This window comes from Oreochromis niloticus, linkage group LG9 (genome assembly GCF_001858045.2).
Source record: "Oreochromis niloticus isolate F11D_XX linkage group LG9, O_niloticus_UMD_NMBU, whole genome shotgun sequence".
NCBI classification, from domain to species: domain Eukaryota; kingdom Metazoa; phylum Chordata; class Actinopteri; order Cichliformes; family Cichlidae; genus Oreochromis; species Oreochromis niloticus.
Window position 1 is genome coordinate 21230753 of NC_031974.2, and position 17081 is coordinate 21247833.

Here is a 17081-nt window from a genome sequence, read left to right on the forward strand (position 1 = left end):
AATGTTTAATAGTGACGTCTACTTGACACTTTTAGTTCTTATTTTCGAAATATTGTAGGTTCTCTTTCTCATTGTATGTAACTTTTAATTTTGCGTCTATCTTTTTTATTTCATTTTATTTTTATTATTTAGTTTTAGTTGAGTAAAATATTACACGAAATACAATCACGTGACGGTTGTTATGGTCGTTTCCCTGCCGTAAAACTCGAACCTCTGTAGGGAAGTAAAACTGTTATGACAGGAGCCAGAAGTGTCGTTGGCGCATGCGTTAGCAGGTTAAGCTAGCCATTTGTCTCCCAGGTTTAAACTGTCGTATGATCAACACCCTGAGATGTAGCGTTTCCCTCCTGGTTTCTTGTGTTATATTAGACATACACAGTGAATTAGAAACCTTTGTGTACTGGCGAACATATACTGGACGCGAGAGAACACAGCGGAGCAAAGATTTATGTTTTAATCTGTGGGGAAACCATTTTATGATTGTCAATGCAATTGACCCATAAGGATATTGTCGTCTCGCTAGCTTAACTGAGCTAGCTAAACGATACTCTCCGTGTCGTGGATGGGTTCACGGTACAAATTAGTCGAATAACAGACGGTGACCGGTGCTTAGCGAGCAACATGGATACTGCTGAAGAAGGTAAATAAAAAAAAATGCCACTAGTAGCTTCTTTCTCATCAATAGCTAGCATTAGCTTCACAAGTGCATCACCTCGCCGACCGCTGAGCTGGCCTGCTAATGGTTAAACTTAGCTGGCTGGATGTAGCCTGTCAGTGGACTGTGAAGTAAAAGTTAGGAAGTCGGGAGAAAACGGTGTTTTAAAGCACACGATGTTAGCATGTGGGGATAGTGCAGTAAGTAGCGGGGAGCGTAGAAAGGACCAGAATTTACCAGTGATGTCATCAGTTTCCTGCTGTGTGCTCTGTTTACATAAGCCACGCTGCTGGTGCAAATATTTTTTTAAAATGTTGCTTTTAACTAAATATCCTCTATTACTGTGCATATATATGACACCACACACACACCCTGTGACACTTGCTCTCGCGTCTGTTTTGCTAACCCTTGGCGAAGAGGATCAGATATTCATTAAAATTGAAACTGTTGTGTGTTTTTGTTTGTGTATAGCGGATATTTGTCGTGTGTGCCGCTCTGAGGGGACCCCAGACAAACCCCTGTACCACCCTTGTGTCTGCACTGGCAGTATCAAGTTCATCCACCAGGAATGGTAATTGTGTCAGGCTGTCTCTTCCTCTTTCTGTCAGCTTTCATTGTGACCTTGTGAAGAAGTAGTTCTCAGATCCTCCCAAGGAAAACTTTCTCTTTTTTATGTTAAACATTTAAAAGAAAAAAAAAAATCATACAAACAGCACGGTAACCATGGTGTAACTAATTAGACTCAGAATGTTCACATATGCTGCTTTAGTTACTGCAAGACAGTCATTTATTCTTACCTTTCCGATAACTTCTCTAGCCAAGGATGTCAAACATAAGGCCCGGGCCCCAGAATTGACCTGGCAAAGACTCTAATCTGGCCCACTAAAAGGCTTCGGAAAATTGATTGAGTGCATAACTGGGACTTACTGTTGGAATTGCCCTTCTTTTCTTCATATAAAGACGTCTCAGGGTTTAACTGTGTACTTAAATGTTTTCACATTGATAGAAACGGGAGTTTCACTGGTTTGGCCCACTTAAAGTGCACTGTATGTGGCCCATGGTGTAAAATGATTTTGACATCTCTGTTTTAAGCTAGGAAGTCTCCTGATTCACAACATAAACAAGCAGTTGTGAAAGCTTCATTCAACCCAGTGTTGCTAAATCGATGTATTGCACATGATATAGCATTGTGTTTTCAACATTTTGTTCTTGTGTCATTATTCTGTATTGCTGGCCAATATTCAGTGTTGCTCAATTTATTTTTAACATCATAGTCTTAATTAAATCTAAAACGTGGATGTGTGTTTATATGGGTGTTATGCTGATTAGATTACAGATAAACAGTTTTCAAAAGGCAGTTTTGTAATCAGATCATTCCAATATGGTGCACATATTTGCCCATGATTTGAAAGTCAAAGTAATCTGGAAAATGAAATTCCCTTAGTTTAAGTTCTGTTTGTTAAGAACTTCCTGAAGCACAGGTTAGGTCCTATCTGCAGTGGTAACAATATAGTTTAGCATTATACCAGATTACTCACCCTAGATTAGAATTTGCATTGTGAAAATTAAAGATGAAGGTATTTTGAAGTTTGTGAGTGTGTAGAAGAGCAAAGCAAAGACCAGACCTGGATTTTTTTCGGTTTTTGAAAGTTTTGCTTGGATAATATAGTTCTATCCAGTGTAAACGCATGTTAATCTTAATGTTGTTGTACTGTAGGAATTGACTGATGGTAACTCCCTTTCATGACCCATATTGATATTAATAATAATGCTACATTTCAGTGTCCCAATAAGCTGGAATGGTGTTATTATAGATAACATACTATGCTATACAAACACAGATCGTTGTTAACTAGATAGTGTGGATTTTACAGTGAAAATTTTTTATTACCCCTCAGCTGTAAAAAACTGATATTGTCAGTCTGATACTGAAGTATATTAATACTGGATATTGTTATTGTAAGAGCGCGGGTGGTGTGAACACATAATGAGGCGACGTAGGAGCTTGAAATTGATACCTTAGATGTATTTACTAAAAAAAAATGCCAAATTTCAACCACAAAGTCAAAGGTCAAGTTTTCTGAAAATCACCTTCAAAGTCATTTTATATTTGCATCTACTAAAAATCCTGGATGAGTTTAAATCTCGGTGACCATGATCTCAAGCTCAGAGTAAGTTTTCTGAAAATATTGTGGATGTGATAACTTGAGACCAAAGCAATGTAGGATTTTGAAATTGATACCAGGTGTGTCTATAAGGAGTATGAGGGGTAGCAGTGGGGGTTGCCAGTATTTTAAATGTTACAAATCTCACAGTGTCAGATTCAGTAGTCCCAGCTGCACCTACATTTTCATTGCATCATATTGGTGGCACTGTTACTTACTAGTTTAGCCATGGCAGTGGTATCATTAAAAGGTTATGTTGGGTCAACACTTCAGACCTTTGGAAGTGTCTGCACTTGGACTGTTCTTTAAATCTGCAACGTTGCAATCGTTTCTATTGGCAATTGAATTTATTTAACTTAATCCAAATATCTCAAACTGACCAAATCTGAAGATGCCAATTAATAAACATATTTTGTATGGGTTATTTAAGACTTGAAATGTTTTAAATAGGATTTTGAAAGGATTTACTAAAAAACAAAACTAGAATAGCGCTGAAGCACCACGAAAATGACATTTGGAACCAAAAAGTGGCAAGATTTACACTAGGCATTTCAGGCCCTGAAGGTTAAATAATACACATTCTCACAGTGAGAAATATGTATTATATTGGGACACACATAATTCATTGGGTGTTTAAAATGTAACACATGAATATGTGTATGAAGCTGTTTTTCAATCCAGTCGTTATTCATGTGCTCAAAATGTGAAAATAGAGCACAAATATTACATTGTTTTCATCAATTTTCTTCATTCTTTAAATGTCATTTTACAGTTTGGTCCAGTGGCTGAAGCACAGCAGGAAGGAGTACTGTGAATTATGCAAGCACAGATTTGCTTTCACACCAAGTAAGTGCTTGTGACATTAACAGATAATCCATTTAAATGCATTTTGTAGCCGCAAGCCTCCAATTTAGCCTTACAGAGGGGCCCATATAAATTGTTTATTTGTTTTTTTGCATGTGATTATTCATTAGTTGGTGCTGTTTTCATTTAGTGTTACAGAATAATCTAAATAACTGCTATTAGCGAAAAAAGAAAATGACCAAGCACAAAAGATAATTTGACTCTGGTTCACTCTTTCCCATCTGTCCTCTTCAGTCTACTCCCCAGACATGCCCTCACGTCTGCCCATCCAGGACATTTGTGCCGGCCTGCTTACCAGTGTGGGCACTGCCATTCGCTACTGGTTCCATTACACACTGGTGGCCTTTGCATGGCTTGGTGTTGTTCCTCTCACCGCATGTAAGTATCCACAGACATGTATACAAGGAGAAATTATCTTTAAAACCTCTTAAAAAGAAAAAAATGTCCAACATGTATCAGTTATTTATGAAATCATATTTTTATTTTAACTTTTAGAAGTACTGTTATTTTAGTGTTGATGACCAACTTATTTAATAGATTTGGGAGCAAATATTCTTTATATGGTGACCCTCTAAATGTTTTTCCTCATCTGCTGTATGTGGAAATGTGTGTGCACTTACACACATTTACAAATTTTCTCTTTCTGTGGTGTTTAATACAGTCAAAGTAACATATAAAGTGTTCATGTTAGCTAATGTTAAAGAGCATTATAGGTTTAGTGCCACTACACATTAAGAAAGTGTGTTCTTTGTTTCAAAACATGTAAATCCCTCTCAGTACTTAATGTAAAAATGTAAGCCTGAACTATACAAATTTTCATACAATAGAAACGGGTAGATTTTAAATATGTTTTTTTCCCCCAGGTCGCATCTATAAGTGTCTTTTTACCGGCTCTGTGAGCTCTCTTTTGACACTGCCGCTGGACATGCTCTCTACGTGAGTGATAATGCTTTTTTTCATCAACTGTAGCACGAAGTATGCAAAACCTGATAGAGATCAAGATTGTTAGCTTGTTTATTTTCTTTACTGGACAGTAGATGAGTAACAAAGGATCATTCCAGTCTTTTTTTTAATTGAATGTGTGGTATTGTTTGTATTCCTACAGGGAGAACCTGCTTGCAGATTGTCTACAGGGTTGCTTTGTGGTTACCTGCACCCTGTGTGCATTTATTAGTCTGGTATGGCTCAGAGAACAGATAGTCCACGGTGGAGCCCCCCAGTGGTTAGAGCAGCACCAGCCACCACAGCCCAATGCTGCTGGACAAGCCGATGAGGTACTTTGCTGGACTGATTACTAAATTAGATTCTTAAATGGATGGTATAATTGTGTTTCTTTGAGGTTTAACATGACACAGTAAAAAAAATCTGATTTAAGTAATTGACTTAACTGCAAATTAAAAACATGAGCTATTTAAATGCTAACCAGAATAACATGCTGCATGCACCTTACACATTTATGACAATGTGCGTGATTTCCATACCACATCCTGCTGTAGCAACTGAATCTCCTGCTAATTATCCAACTCATAATCAACTTTAATTATAGTGGTGGAACAGATCATTGAAAGTAAATAGAAGGCAAATAAGTAAATGTATTTACTGTGTTTTGGGTGTGTTTTTTTTTTTTTTTTTTTTTTTTTTAAACCATTAGCTGTAAAAGGTTGATGGGATATTGTCGTCACCCTGTTGTCTCATGTGGGTGAGTGTTTTGGAAACCCAAGTTTGTGATTACAATAAGTCGAGTACTAGACGACATAGGATTTGGAAATCCATATCACAAGTGCAGCTACTGAAAATGTCAACCTCAACGTCAGGGGTCAGGTTTTTAAAAAAATTTGTGAATCCGATAACTGGACAAGAAAGCGAACTAGCATTTTCAAATACTCTACCTTAGATGCATCCACTAAAAACCTCAGGATGAATTTGAATCCTGGTGTAAAGGTCAGAGGTCAAGTTATCTGAATATCCTGGGAATGCAGCAAGTTGAGAACAAGGAGACGTAGGATTTTGAAATTCAAACCATAGGTGCAAATATAAAAATGTCCAGTCCAGTGACCTTGAACTCAAGGTCAGAGGTCAAGATTTTTTCGAGAATCACCTAGAATTGTCAAATTTGTATGATGGGTACATTTACTAGTAGGCTGAGGGGTAGCACTGCCAGCTGCTAGTATTTTTATTTTCCTACAGTTACACACACTGTGGTTGATTGTGTTATAGATAATTAATATACTAGACAACATATCGTGATTTCATTACATGGTAAGTTACTCTGTTTATTGAAGTTATGCACCTTGTTCTCTCTCCCTCAGGCACAAGCTGCAGGTCAGGCAGCAGCTGGTGATCCCCCTGCGGCCCAGCCAGCACCTGCTGATCCTCTAGCCCAGAATGAGGCAGAGCCCGAGCCTCCTGACGTCCCCCAAGAGCAAGGCGATGATCCAGAGCTGGAAGAGGAGGCAGCAGCTGCTGAAGATGCAGACCCCAACAATGGTGCACAAGGTGGGACTTTATTATTTCTTTACTTAAGATGTATGCAATTTTTTTCAGCTAATTAAAATAATATATGTTGCAAAAAGTGATTCTTTTTTAAGGTAGATTTTGCTGTCATATACATCAGTTCTTAAGTTGTAAAGTTTCATGAATGCAAAATAAAAAATAATTTCAAAAAAGAAAATAGAAATCCTCTCTGACAGCCAAACAACCAAAAGCATGTTTACTGGAGTAAGAGGTTTTTGCATTTTTCAAACAGCAGGTTTATGGAAATAGCACTAAACAAACCCAAGAGCAGGAGCACTGCCATTACAGCATACAAATGGGTCCCAAAGTGGCCTCATTTGTTTGACGGTTTGCCAAAGCATCACAGTTGATTTGGGAACAATATAACATTATGTCAAATTTTTGCCCCATAGCCTTGAAATCACACTCATTTGCTAAGCTTTGTTAATGGACTGATTTTTGCATCAAGCTAAGCAGAAAACCCTGAAAATAAATTGCTATTGTATTATACATTACTCTAGCTGTTGGCTGTCACTACAGCTAAATAAATTGCACAGAAAAGCCTGACAGTAGCACAATATTCATGTCAAACTAACAGATTTTCCCAGAACAACATCAATAATGTAACAATAACTGTTTCAGCAGAGCGGGGAAAACATTACCTTTCGTTTACTGTTTGCAACAAAAGCAGGACAACAAGAAAAAATGTACCACCGCAGAATGATTTGCCTGAATAAACACCTGATTTTGTTATTCTGTGACTATGTCTGACATGCAGGGAGATAAACTGATTGTTTTTTTTTATATCGATTATGTTTCAAGTTGCTGACTGTTTTTTTTATTAGTCTACAACGCGTTTTATGTCTTTATCTGTCTGTGTAGATGACATGAATTGGAATGCTTTGGAGTGGGACAGAGCAGCAGAGGAGCTCACCTGGGAAAGGGTAACTCCTGCATAACATTCACAATCTCCAGGCACCTATTTATTAGTTCCCAGCTGTTGTCTGTCTCTTTTCATATTTAAACACAAACTATTTCAATTTTCCAAACAGATGCTTGGCCTGGATGGTTCACTGGTATTTTTGGTAAGTCATAATCTAAATAAATCTCTCTAAATAAATCTTACCTTCTGAAACTCAAGTAAAGACTGGTGTCTTTGTCTTGTAGGAGCACGTGTTTTGGGTGGTGTCTCTCAACACACTGTTCATCCTGGTCTTTGGTAGGTAAACTGAAACAATGATGTAGCATAACCATGATCATAAGTGTCCTTTTTCTGACATCAAAATGAATCCACCGTATAACTAATACAGTAATAAAAATGTCTTCTTTTTTTCCCTTTCATTTAGCATTTTGTCCGTACCACATTGGCCACTTCTCTGTTGTTGGTCTTGGCTTTGAAGAATATGTGAGAAAATGCTTCAGTCACTTTATAATGAAATTGCATGTTCCTTGATAATATCTTGAATTTACTGATTACAACTTTTTTTTTGTTTGTTTTTTTAGGTCCAGGCTTCTCATTTTGAGGGCTTAATCACAACAATTGTTGGCTACATACTGCTAGCAATGACTCTCATCCTGTGTCATGTATCCTTCCATCTAAGTTCATAAAAAGGCCTGATGGTGCCTAATCCAAACCTAATCTATCAGTCTGGTGCATGCAGGCTGTAAAAAAAAAAAAAATATGAGAAAGAGAACATGAGGTAATTCAGTTAGGTCTGTGCAAATAAGAATATCTGTGCAGTATTGATCCTTAATGGCTGTTTTAGGGACTGGCTGCTCTGGTCAGTTTCCAGCGCTCCCGTCGTCTCCTTGGAGTCTGCTACATTGTTGTCAAGGTAACATTGAGTGCATTTTTTTTTCTTTGTGTTAGTCATGTTGACGCTGGCCTTGGTGGAAGTACTCAGGCGTTTTCACTCTCTTAGTATCTATGGATTTGTTTGCAATCATACAATAAAGATAGCTCTAGCCATTGAATAGTTCCCTGGATTGTAAGAACACACAAGTGCAGAACTTATGTATTAAGTATTTCATGTATCACTACTTGTCACAGAGGTTTTTTAGTCTCTTTTTGTGTTTACATTTAATGTTAACTGATACTGACAGCAGCCTTTTCTATCCTTACAGGTCTCTCTGCTGGTTGTTGTGGAGATAGGTGTTTTTCCATTGATCTGTGGATGGTGGCTTGACATCTGCTCTTTAGTAAGAGACGAATGCTTTTCATCATGTTTTCACTACATCTCTGTTGCTCTTGGACTTTTTGTTTTAATTAAACTGGTTGAGTATTTTAGCTTGGGGGTCCATACTCTAATTTTATAGTTATAAATGCGCAAGTTTTCTTCTATTTAAAAGCGCTCTCCGAGCACCAGTGACAGAATATCTCTTGTTCCCTGTGAAATTTCAGTGAATACTCCTATTTTATTCCATGTTCATACATTTTGCCAAATGAGAGGGGTGGCTCATACCCCACAGAGGCTCTGTCACAACACCTTTGAAGTGACTTTCAGCAGGCCTGCTCACCACACAGACAAAGCCAGATGCTTTAGCTCACCCAGTTCATACATTCATCAGCGCACACAAAGACAGAGAACAGACTGGTTTGGAGGACTGGAGAGTGTACCAAACGCCTCTATGCTGTGGCTGTCACTCTCTTTGTCAGAGAGTTTGTTTGTGCTAACACTTACTGGAACAAAGTCTCTCTCTACCACAACATTGGCTTGCATAGTACTTATCCAAATCATTACACGGCAGTTGATATATATATTTTTTTCCTGATCCTGTTTTCCAAAGCCAGACAACCTTCCTCACAACAGGTGGCGCAGCTTACACAGCAGAAGGGAACCATGTCTCATCTGCTCTGCAGCTGTTCGCCTATGAAACAAATTAATTGGCCCGAAAATGGCCGGTGTGGTGTAAGCAGCTCTTATCGCTTTGCAGTCAAAAGCAGAAAGTTTCACACTTTGTATTTACAAGCAAATTTGGTTTCCGTTTCAATGCAGTTTATCTGCAGTGTATATATCTACATCTAAACTATTTGTCCTATGTTAGCCTAAAATGTAAACATTATGGTTCAGTGCAAACATATAAAAATCTTTCTTAGCTTTATATAGCAGAGGGTGAATCCTTTAAAGTATTTACATTCAGAAAAACATGAAGTTTAGAGCAGCTTTTCGGCATAAACATGTGATCAAAGCATCATCTTAGACCCTGCTTTTATTTGATTTATCCTGCAGGAGATGTTTGACGCCTCGCTGAAAGACAGAGAAATGAGTTTCAAATCAGCACCTGGTACTACCATGTTCCTGCACTGGCTGGTGGGAATGGTCTATGTCTTCTACTTTGCATCATTCATCCTCCTGCTGAGAGAGGTAAGAAAATCAGACTCTCCAATGCAGTCAGTTAGGGGGGAAAAAGGACTGATTGATTTTTCAGATGATAGTAAAGAGGAAAAAAGTCTTCGGTGCTCTAAATCATCCCACCTTCTGCCTCCATTAGGTGCTGAGACCTGGAGTGCTCTGGTTTCTGAGGAACCTCAATGATCCAGATTTTAACCCAGTGCAGGAGATGATTCACTTGCCCATCTACAGACACCTGCGGCGGTTCATCCTGTCTGTGGTTGTGTTCGGCTCAATTGTCTTGCTCATGCTGTGGCTTCCCATCAAGCTCATTAAACTGTTGCTGCCCACCTTCCTTCCCTACAATGTCATGCTCTATAGGTACGCAGCGTACATAATAAAGATATAGTTTACTTATTAATAAACTGTGTGAAACCTGCTGGCCTTTCTGAAATGATCTGAGAAACCACTTCCTGTTCATACCAAAGTGGAAGTATCACCACATGTGAAAAAGCAAGATTTGCTGTTACAAATCCACTTGAATTTATGCTGTTTGACACTTAAAATAATAGAAAATGTTTAGTCTGGTGTTTGTTATATAAATGTCTGTTTCTTTGTCACTTCTTTCCTCTCAGTGACGCTCCTGTCAGTGAGCTGTCTTTGGAGCTGTTACTGCTTCAGGTTGTGCTTCCAGCTCTACTGGAGCAGGGACACACTCGCCAGTGGCTCAAAGGCCTGGTCAGAGCCTGGACAGTCAGCGCAGGATATTTACTGTAAGCCAAGTTTGAATACACATCCAGGAAATGATACTTCCTTATATACTGACTGTCTGTAACTGTGTCACCACTTTGTGTTGTCTCCAGAGACCTCCACTCCTACCTCCTTGGCGAACAAGAGGACAATGAAGCCAACCAGCCTGTGAACAACAACAACAATAACAACCCTCCACATGCTCATCACAACAACAATAACAACCCTGCACCAGCTGTTGGTGAAGGGCTACATGCAGCCCATCAGGCCATCCTGCAGCAAGGGGGACCAGTGGGTTTCCAGCCCTACCACCGACCTCTTCGCTTCCCTTTAAGGGTGAGAAGAGCTTTTCTCATATATGTCTTTAAGGAGTGCACTTTACAGATAGATGTGTAGGGAAGACCAGGATACTGTGGTTCTGAAACTAAACAGCTTTTAGAGATACGAGTGGACAGCCATCTTTGACCATGTCTTTGAGTGTAGTCTGTAGTTCTCTAGCATGTCTTTTAGTTTCACTGACAAAGTTGACTGACGTCCAGGTTTTTTCTCATGCATGAATGTGATATAATAATTGAAGGGCTCTTTGTGACTTTCCAGTGGGTTTTTTCCCCAGATTTCTGGTGTTTGTGCAGTTTCAGTGACCACAGTAATGCAGAACTATTGCCAGCTGCCAAAGCATCTGTTTTTTTCCTTGCTCTTATTTGTATCGCACACACAGACATGTACATTTGAAATAAAGAAAAAAGGTTCTCTTTAACACTGGAACCGTGAGAGGTTGTTAGTTTTCATCAAATGATTCAAATTATAAGTAAGATTTGACAAAGCAAGTATGCAACATAAATGTTTAGGGGTTTTATTAGTTTTACATATGGTTTATAGTATTTCATTAAGGGTCATAGTCCTCGACGCTTTAGAACAAAGATAGAGGCTATTTTTACAGATAAAACAAGTCTTAAAATAAAGATGTAAGTGTCTCCTGTAATTTGTGGTTTCTGAGTCAAATTTAGAAATCAGCCAACGCCCTAGCAATCACTCACTGCCCATCTGAGCCTGCACGACTCTGTTATTATGATCCTCATCTTCATGTTAAACACCCTAATCTCTGAGATCCTGTTTATACTAGCCTTACATTATGCAACAGGAGTCTGTAAAATAGAGCTTTGACTTTGCAGCATGTCCCATCTTGTAACTTTTAAACTGAAATGTGTCCCCTTTCCCCCCCAGATTGTGCTGCTTATAGCATTCATGTGCATCACTCTGCTGGTGGCTAGTTTGGTGTGCTTAACCCTACCAGGTGAGATGTGGTACTTTTCATATACACAAACATAATTTAGATCAACTGTACTTCATTTAAACACATCAAGTCTTTTTACGTGCAAACATACATATATATATATACTATAGAGTTGAAAATGCTGTGGTCAACTTTTTTCCCACTGTTTTGTGTTTTTTTTGTTTGTTTGTTTTTTTTACAGTATTCACTGGCCGCTGGCTGATGTCCTTCTGGACAGGAAATTCCAAAATCCATGAGCTGTACACAGCAGCATGTGGTCTGTATGTCTGCTGGCTTTCTATCCGCGGGGTCACTGTCCTGCTGGCGTGGATGCCACAGGGACGCACTGTTATCGTACACAAAGTCCAGGAGTGGACACTCATGGTGAGCATCAGTGAGCTGACTGGGTTGTTGGCAAACTTTGAAGTTGGGTAGCAGAGTGTTGTGCTAATTGGTTGCTCCCTTTCCAGCTTTGACACTGTGTTTTTGTTAAATGGGTGGTAACTGAGAATGAGCTCTCATTAGCTGTTATCCTAAATTACCAACTTGTTAATTGAAGTAGCATTCCAAGAATTTTGTACCATCAAAGCAGATTAACCTTTATAGTGCCGTGTATGTTTCCTTATCTGGAAGTGGCATCTCTTAATGATTTTTTTTTTTTCTCAATACCCTGATTTGTTTCTGTAGATCCTTAAGACCCTTGTTGTGGCTCTGCTGGTCGCTGGAGTCATTCCTTTGCTACTGGGCCTGCTGTTTGAGTTAGTCATTGTGGCTCCGCTCAGGGTACCCTTAGACCAAACACCCCTTTTCTATCCCTGGCAGGTAGGATTGTATGCATTTGTGTTTCTTTTCCCTAACGGGATCTTGGAGGCTACTAAATAGTGCTTAAGGAGTTCTTACATTTATGTTCATCCATTGAATTTGTGTGCAGGATTGGGCTCTCGGGGTACTTCATGCCAAAATTATTGCTGCCATCACTCTCATGGGCCCTCAGTGGTGGCTGAAGACTGTTATTGAGCAGGTTGGTACTGGACACAAACTCTTGTTTTGCTCCTTTAATCACCAAATATCCAACTGATACACTGTAAACATTTTACAGACTATCAGACTCTTTGCTACATAACTTTGAAAGGGTTTTATTCTGTTGACTCACGGTGTGTAGTTTGCTAGTCTGTTTCTTGGAGATGAATTAAATTAGCTGTTAGTACAGTATAACATGTGAACTCTTTCTCTCTAGGTTTATGCAAATGGAATTCGCAACATTGATCTCCAGTTCATCATCCGTAAACTGGCAGCTCCTGTCATTTCAGTCCTGCTGTTGTCTTTATGTGTGCCATATGTGATTGCTGCCGGGGTGGTACCGGCTGTAGGTGAGTATCTCTCTGCATGTGGATCTTAAGGCGTCACTTGTAGACTTTCCTAACCAAACTAAGACTTTTTCATTTACAATATACAGCACATTACAGTCTCAGTGCCAAAAGAAATGGAAAAAGAAAAGAAATGGAAATTGTTTTAAAGGATAAAATTATTACCTCTGCACACTGTCTCGCTTACCATTATTTTCTAAAATCACAACATTTCCGTCCAACTGACCTTCATCAGTTACAAAAAACGATGTGTACAGTCGTGGCCAAAAGTTTTGAGAATGACACGTATAGTAGTTTTCACAAAGTTTGCTGCTTCAGTGTTTTTAGATCTTTGTGTCAGTTGTTTCTGTGATGTATTGAAGTATAATTACAAGCACTTTATAAGTTTCAAAGGCTTTTATTGACAATTACATCACGTTTATGCAAAGAGTCAATATTTGTAGTGTTGGCCCTTCTTTTTCAAGACCTCTGCAATTCGCCCTGGCATGCTGTCAATTAACTTCTGGGCCAAATCCCGATGATAGCAACCCAGTTGCTGTTGGAGCATGTTTTGGTTTTTGGCAAAATTGTGAGTGAGTCCACTCCCTTGAATGAGAAGCAGCCCCACAGATGAATGGTCTCAGGATGCTTTACTGTTGGCATGAGACAGGACTGATGGTAGCCTCACTTTTTTTTCTCCAGACAATCCTTTTTCCAGATGTATATTTTGCAGAATATCAGTCTGTCCCTGATGGGTTTTTTGTTTTGTTTTGTTTTGGGGGGGTTTTGGAGAGAAGTGGCTTCTTTGCTGCCCTTCTTGACACCAGGCCATCTTCCAAAAGTCTTCACCTCACTGTGCGTGCAGACTTGCACTCACACTTGACTGCTGCCATTCCTGAGCAAGCTCTGCACTGGTTGCAGTCCGATCCCGCAGCTGAATCATCTTTAGGAGACGGTCCTGGTGCTTGCTGGACTTTCTTGGGCGCCCTGAAGCCTTCTTCACAACAATTGAACCTCTTTCCTTGAAGTTCTTAATGATCCAATAAACTGCTGATTTAGGTTCAATCTTAATAGCAACAACATCCTTGCCCGTGAAGCCCTTTTTATGCAACACAATGATGGCTGCACTGTTTTTTTTGTTTGTTTTTTTTGTTTTTGCAGGTAACCATGGTTAACAGGAAGAACAATGATTTCAAGCATCACCCTCCTTTTAACACATCCAGTCTGCTATTCTAACTCAGTAGGCAAGACATAAAGATCTCAAGTTTTGTGCTCATCAACATTCTCACCTGAGTTAACTAGAAGATTGAAATGATCTCTGCAGGGTCTTTTATGACAGCAATGAAATGGGGTTTTTTGGGATTAAGTTTGTTTTCATGGAAAAGAAAGACTTTTCATAACATTCTGGAGTATATGCAAACTGCTATCATAAAAACTGAAGCAGCAAACTTTGTGAAAACCAATATTTGTGTCATTCTCAAAACCTTTGGCCATGACTGTACACAATCACTCACACACAATAATATGTTCTCTCCCATTCATCAGGTAGAATTCAGTCATCCAATCACGGAACACTTTACACATTTTTACACATGGATGCTATAAATTAGATAATGAAACTAATAAGTACACTGGTTTTGTAATAAAAGCCTCCAAAAAAAAAAGTGGCAGATTGTGACCTACCTTCTGATTTGTTTGGGCTCTGAATTGGTGATAAATCAGCCACTTGGACTTGTTATTGGAGATGTGCAGTCACTAGGTAATAATTCTAATATAGTTAACACCTGATTTAACATAACAGGTGTTCCCAAAATATCACATTTCTTCTCATCTTGATGGAGTTAATGATAGGAATAATGGGAACGCTTGAAAAATCATATAACTGAATACAATTATGCTTTGTTTTTGCAGGCGTTACCCCAGAGATGGAGATTTTAATGCAGAGGAGAATCTACCCCTTCCTCTTGATGGTGGTCTCACTTATCGGCATCCTCTCCTTTCAGATCCGACAGTTTAAACGTCTTTATGAACACATCAAGAATGACAAGTACGAAACTTTTAGTACTGATCAGTCTGTGGAAAGCAGCATGTTTGTCTTATATCGACACCCCCCCCCCTTTTCAAATGTATCATTCTGTGCATCATTATAAAAACAAACTGCAGATTAAATATAGGAGGTTAAACACATTGTTCAGATTTTTTGCTCTAGTTGGATATTTTTGGTTTATTGTTTCATACTGTGTGTGTCTGTGTGTGTAGGCTTCAAATTAGAGTTAAGTCCATAAAAATGAATAGTAATAATGTTGTAATAATCTGTCTTTGCAGGTACCTGGTCGGCCAGAGGCTTGTCAACTATGAACGCAAAGCTGGCAGAGGAAGCTCAATCCCACCCTCCAACCCTGTCGTAGAATAAATATTTGTGTCACACGATGCCATGTTTGGTTTTTTTGTTTTGTTTTTTTGAACCCATGACCCTGCGCACATCTCGTCCAGCCCATGGCCTGTCTTTTTTTTTTTTTATCCAGCTCAGCCCTCACTGTAATCTTTGAAATCACCTGTGATTATTGCTGGACTTAATGGGTGTTGTTCAGATTCATTTCATCAAAGTCAGGATGGGAAAACTTAGTGTAATAACTGGACAGCTGAGTAATCCCCTCAAACAAACAGAATAGGCAGGAGCATTAAAGTTTTCATTTGAAGTCCAACATCTGTATTGAGATTCATGCCTTGCTTTACAAAGTGCTGCCTGATTTAAATGTACATGTGTAAATACTTTGGAAGGAGACTTTGTCTTAAAGAACCGATGTGGATTAATGCAATGACCATTGTACATCTTAAAAGTGTATGTATAATTTATTAAATCAGAATGACAGTTTATTTTCTGTTGCATCTTTTCTCACGGCAGATCAGTGTCTGCGATTGATTAACATGTAGATCTGGGTTTTATCAGAGGTAGAGACTTTTCTAACTTGTTTAAAATAATGTATAAATTGCTTTGCTCAGACCTCAGTGATTAGATGAATTTAAAAACAAAAGCCATTGGACCTAATCTTAAGAGTATTCATACATTTTGTTGCTATGGAGCCATAAGAAGTATGCATTTATCCCATATAACTGGGCGTGTGTTTAATATGTGATTTGAGGTGGTGTGATTTTCTCATCCTTCGCTATGAGCGTGGAATTAAGTACAATTCCAAATTTTTCCTTTAGAACACCAGGAATCTCTTCATTTTTAAGTTCTGTGATGGTTTCCACCACATGCCCGTTCTCTTCTGTTGGAAATGTGGTGGTGATCAACCTGTGGCCAATGTAGGTGAGCCTCCCGTCAGGTCTGAGAACAGTGCAGAGGGACTTGCAGAAGAAGATGGAGCTGGGGGAGGCCTGGTGGTATTGGCACATCTTCTGGAAGTCCTCCAGACTCCGATGTTCAAGGGTGAACTTGTAGATCTCTTTCCAGTCTCCATCCACTCTGTTTTCTTCCTCTTGCCACTCCACAAAGTGCATCTCCAGGTCCTTCCTGATCCGGTACACTCGGTGGCCCTGCTCCTGGGGGTCTTCAGTGTCCAGTGACAGCGGGACACTGAAACCGGGAACCCCGAACCCGACGTCACACAGCCATCGCCGGCCCTCAAGTTCAACCAGTAGGATGAAATGGTCGAAAGGTGGCCCGTAGCAACCCGTGAACCTGTTCTTCACCTGGCCTGAGAGTATAGTCACCTGGAAGCCCAGTTTGGTCAGCATCCAGCGAAAGAGGCTGTTGTTCTCATAGCAGAAGCCTCCTCGGCGATGGTTCACGATCTTGTCGTACAGAAGGGGGAGGTCGAGCTGGACTCGACCCCCGCTGTGCACCGTGAGGTCCTCAAACGGCACCGACAAGAGGTGGCAGGTGTGCAACCTCCGCAGCACCTCCAAGCTGGGCTCCGCGGGACCCGTAAACCCGATGCGAGCCAAATACTTCCCCAAGTCCATTTCCACGGAAGTCATTTTCGCTTCTGGTTATGGCGTTGCTATAAACTTGAACACATTTCCACTTTAAATTAAGCGCAGTAAAATACACCGAGGAGTTTAAAGCAGGTTTATTCCCGTGTTTCACTTTGTGTTTTTGTCCGGCTGTGAACAATATGGCGTATTCAAGGAAGTTCAAAGTACAATGCCTACTAAAAAAAACAAAAAAAAACAACAACAAAAAAAAAAACTTACGAA

At 39.5% G+C, this 17081-nt stretch overlaps 2 protein-coding genes across 2 annotated transcripts; one reads left to right on the forward strand and one right to left on the reverse strand.

Moving 5' to 3' along the window:
• The first annotated feature begins 236 nt into the window (after positions 1 to 236).
• On the forward strand, positions 237 to 15755 carry marchf6 (E3 ubiquitin-protein ligase MARCH6). The gene is made up of 25 exons (XM_003443483.3): positions 237 to 640; positions 1127 to 1226; positions 3593 to 3666; positions 3919 to 4062; positions 4548 to 4620; positions 4790 to 4958; positions 5994 to 6180; positions 7060 to 7121; positions 7230 to 7262; positions 7345 to 7396; positions 7524 to 7582; positions 7681 to 7761; positions 7944 to 8012; positions 8302 to 8376; positions 9408 to 9542; positions 9670 to 9890; positions 10145 to 10282; positions 10373 to 10595; positions 11484 to 11553; positions 11735 to 11916; positions 12220 to 12354; positions 12464 to 12553; positions 12770 to 12902; positions 14790 to 14925; positions 15204 to 15755. The coding sequence occupies exons 1-25, from the start codon at positions 622 to 624 to the stop codon at positions 15289 to 15291; spliced, it is 2748 nt and encodes a 915-aa protein (XP_003443531.1). The 5' UTR covers positions 237 to 621; the 3' UTR covers positions 15292 to 15755.
• A 162-nt stretch (positions 15756 to 15917) lies between these two features.
• LOC100709594 (arylamine N-acetyltransferase, pineal gland isozyme NAT-10) lies at positions 15918 to 17032 on the reverse strand. Its single transcript, XM_005471772.4, has one exon. It carries the CDS (start codon positions 16860 to 16862, stop codon positions 16005 to 16007), a length of 858 nt encoding a protein of 285 aa, XP_005471829.1. The 5' UTR covers positions 16863 to 17032; the 3' UTR covers positions 15918 to 16004.
• Between the last annotated feature and the right edge of the window lie 49 nt (positions 17033 to 17081).

Bases quoted from the DNA above. Each gene is read 5' to 3' on its own strand.
- LOC100709594 (XM_005471772.4), bottom strand. From the start codon at position 16,862: ATGACTTCCGTGGAAATGGACTTGGGGAAGTATTTGGCTCGCATCGGG.
- marchf6 (XM_003443483.3), top strand. The intron at 11,554-11,734 runs GTGAGATGTGGT...TTTTTTTTACAG, and splicing joins GGTGTGCTTAACCCTACCAG to TATTCACTGGCCGCTGGCTG. The intron at 12,554-12,769 runs GTTGGTACTGGA...CTTTCTCTCTAG, and splicing joins TGAAGACTGTTATTGAGCAG to GTTTATGCAAATGGAATTCG.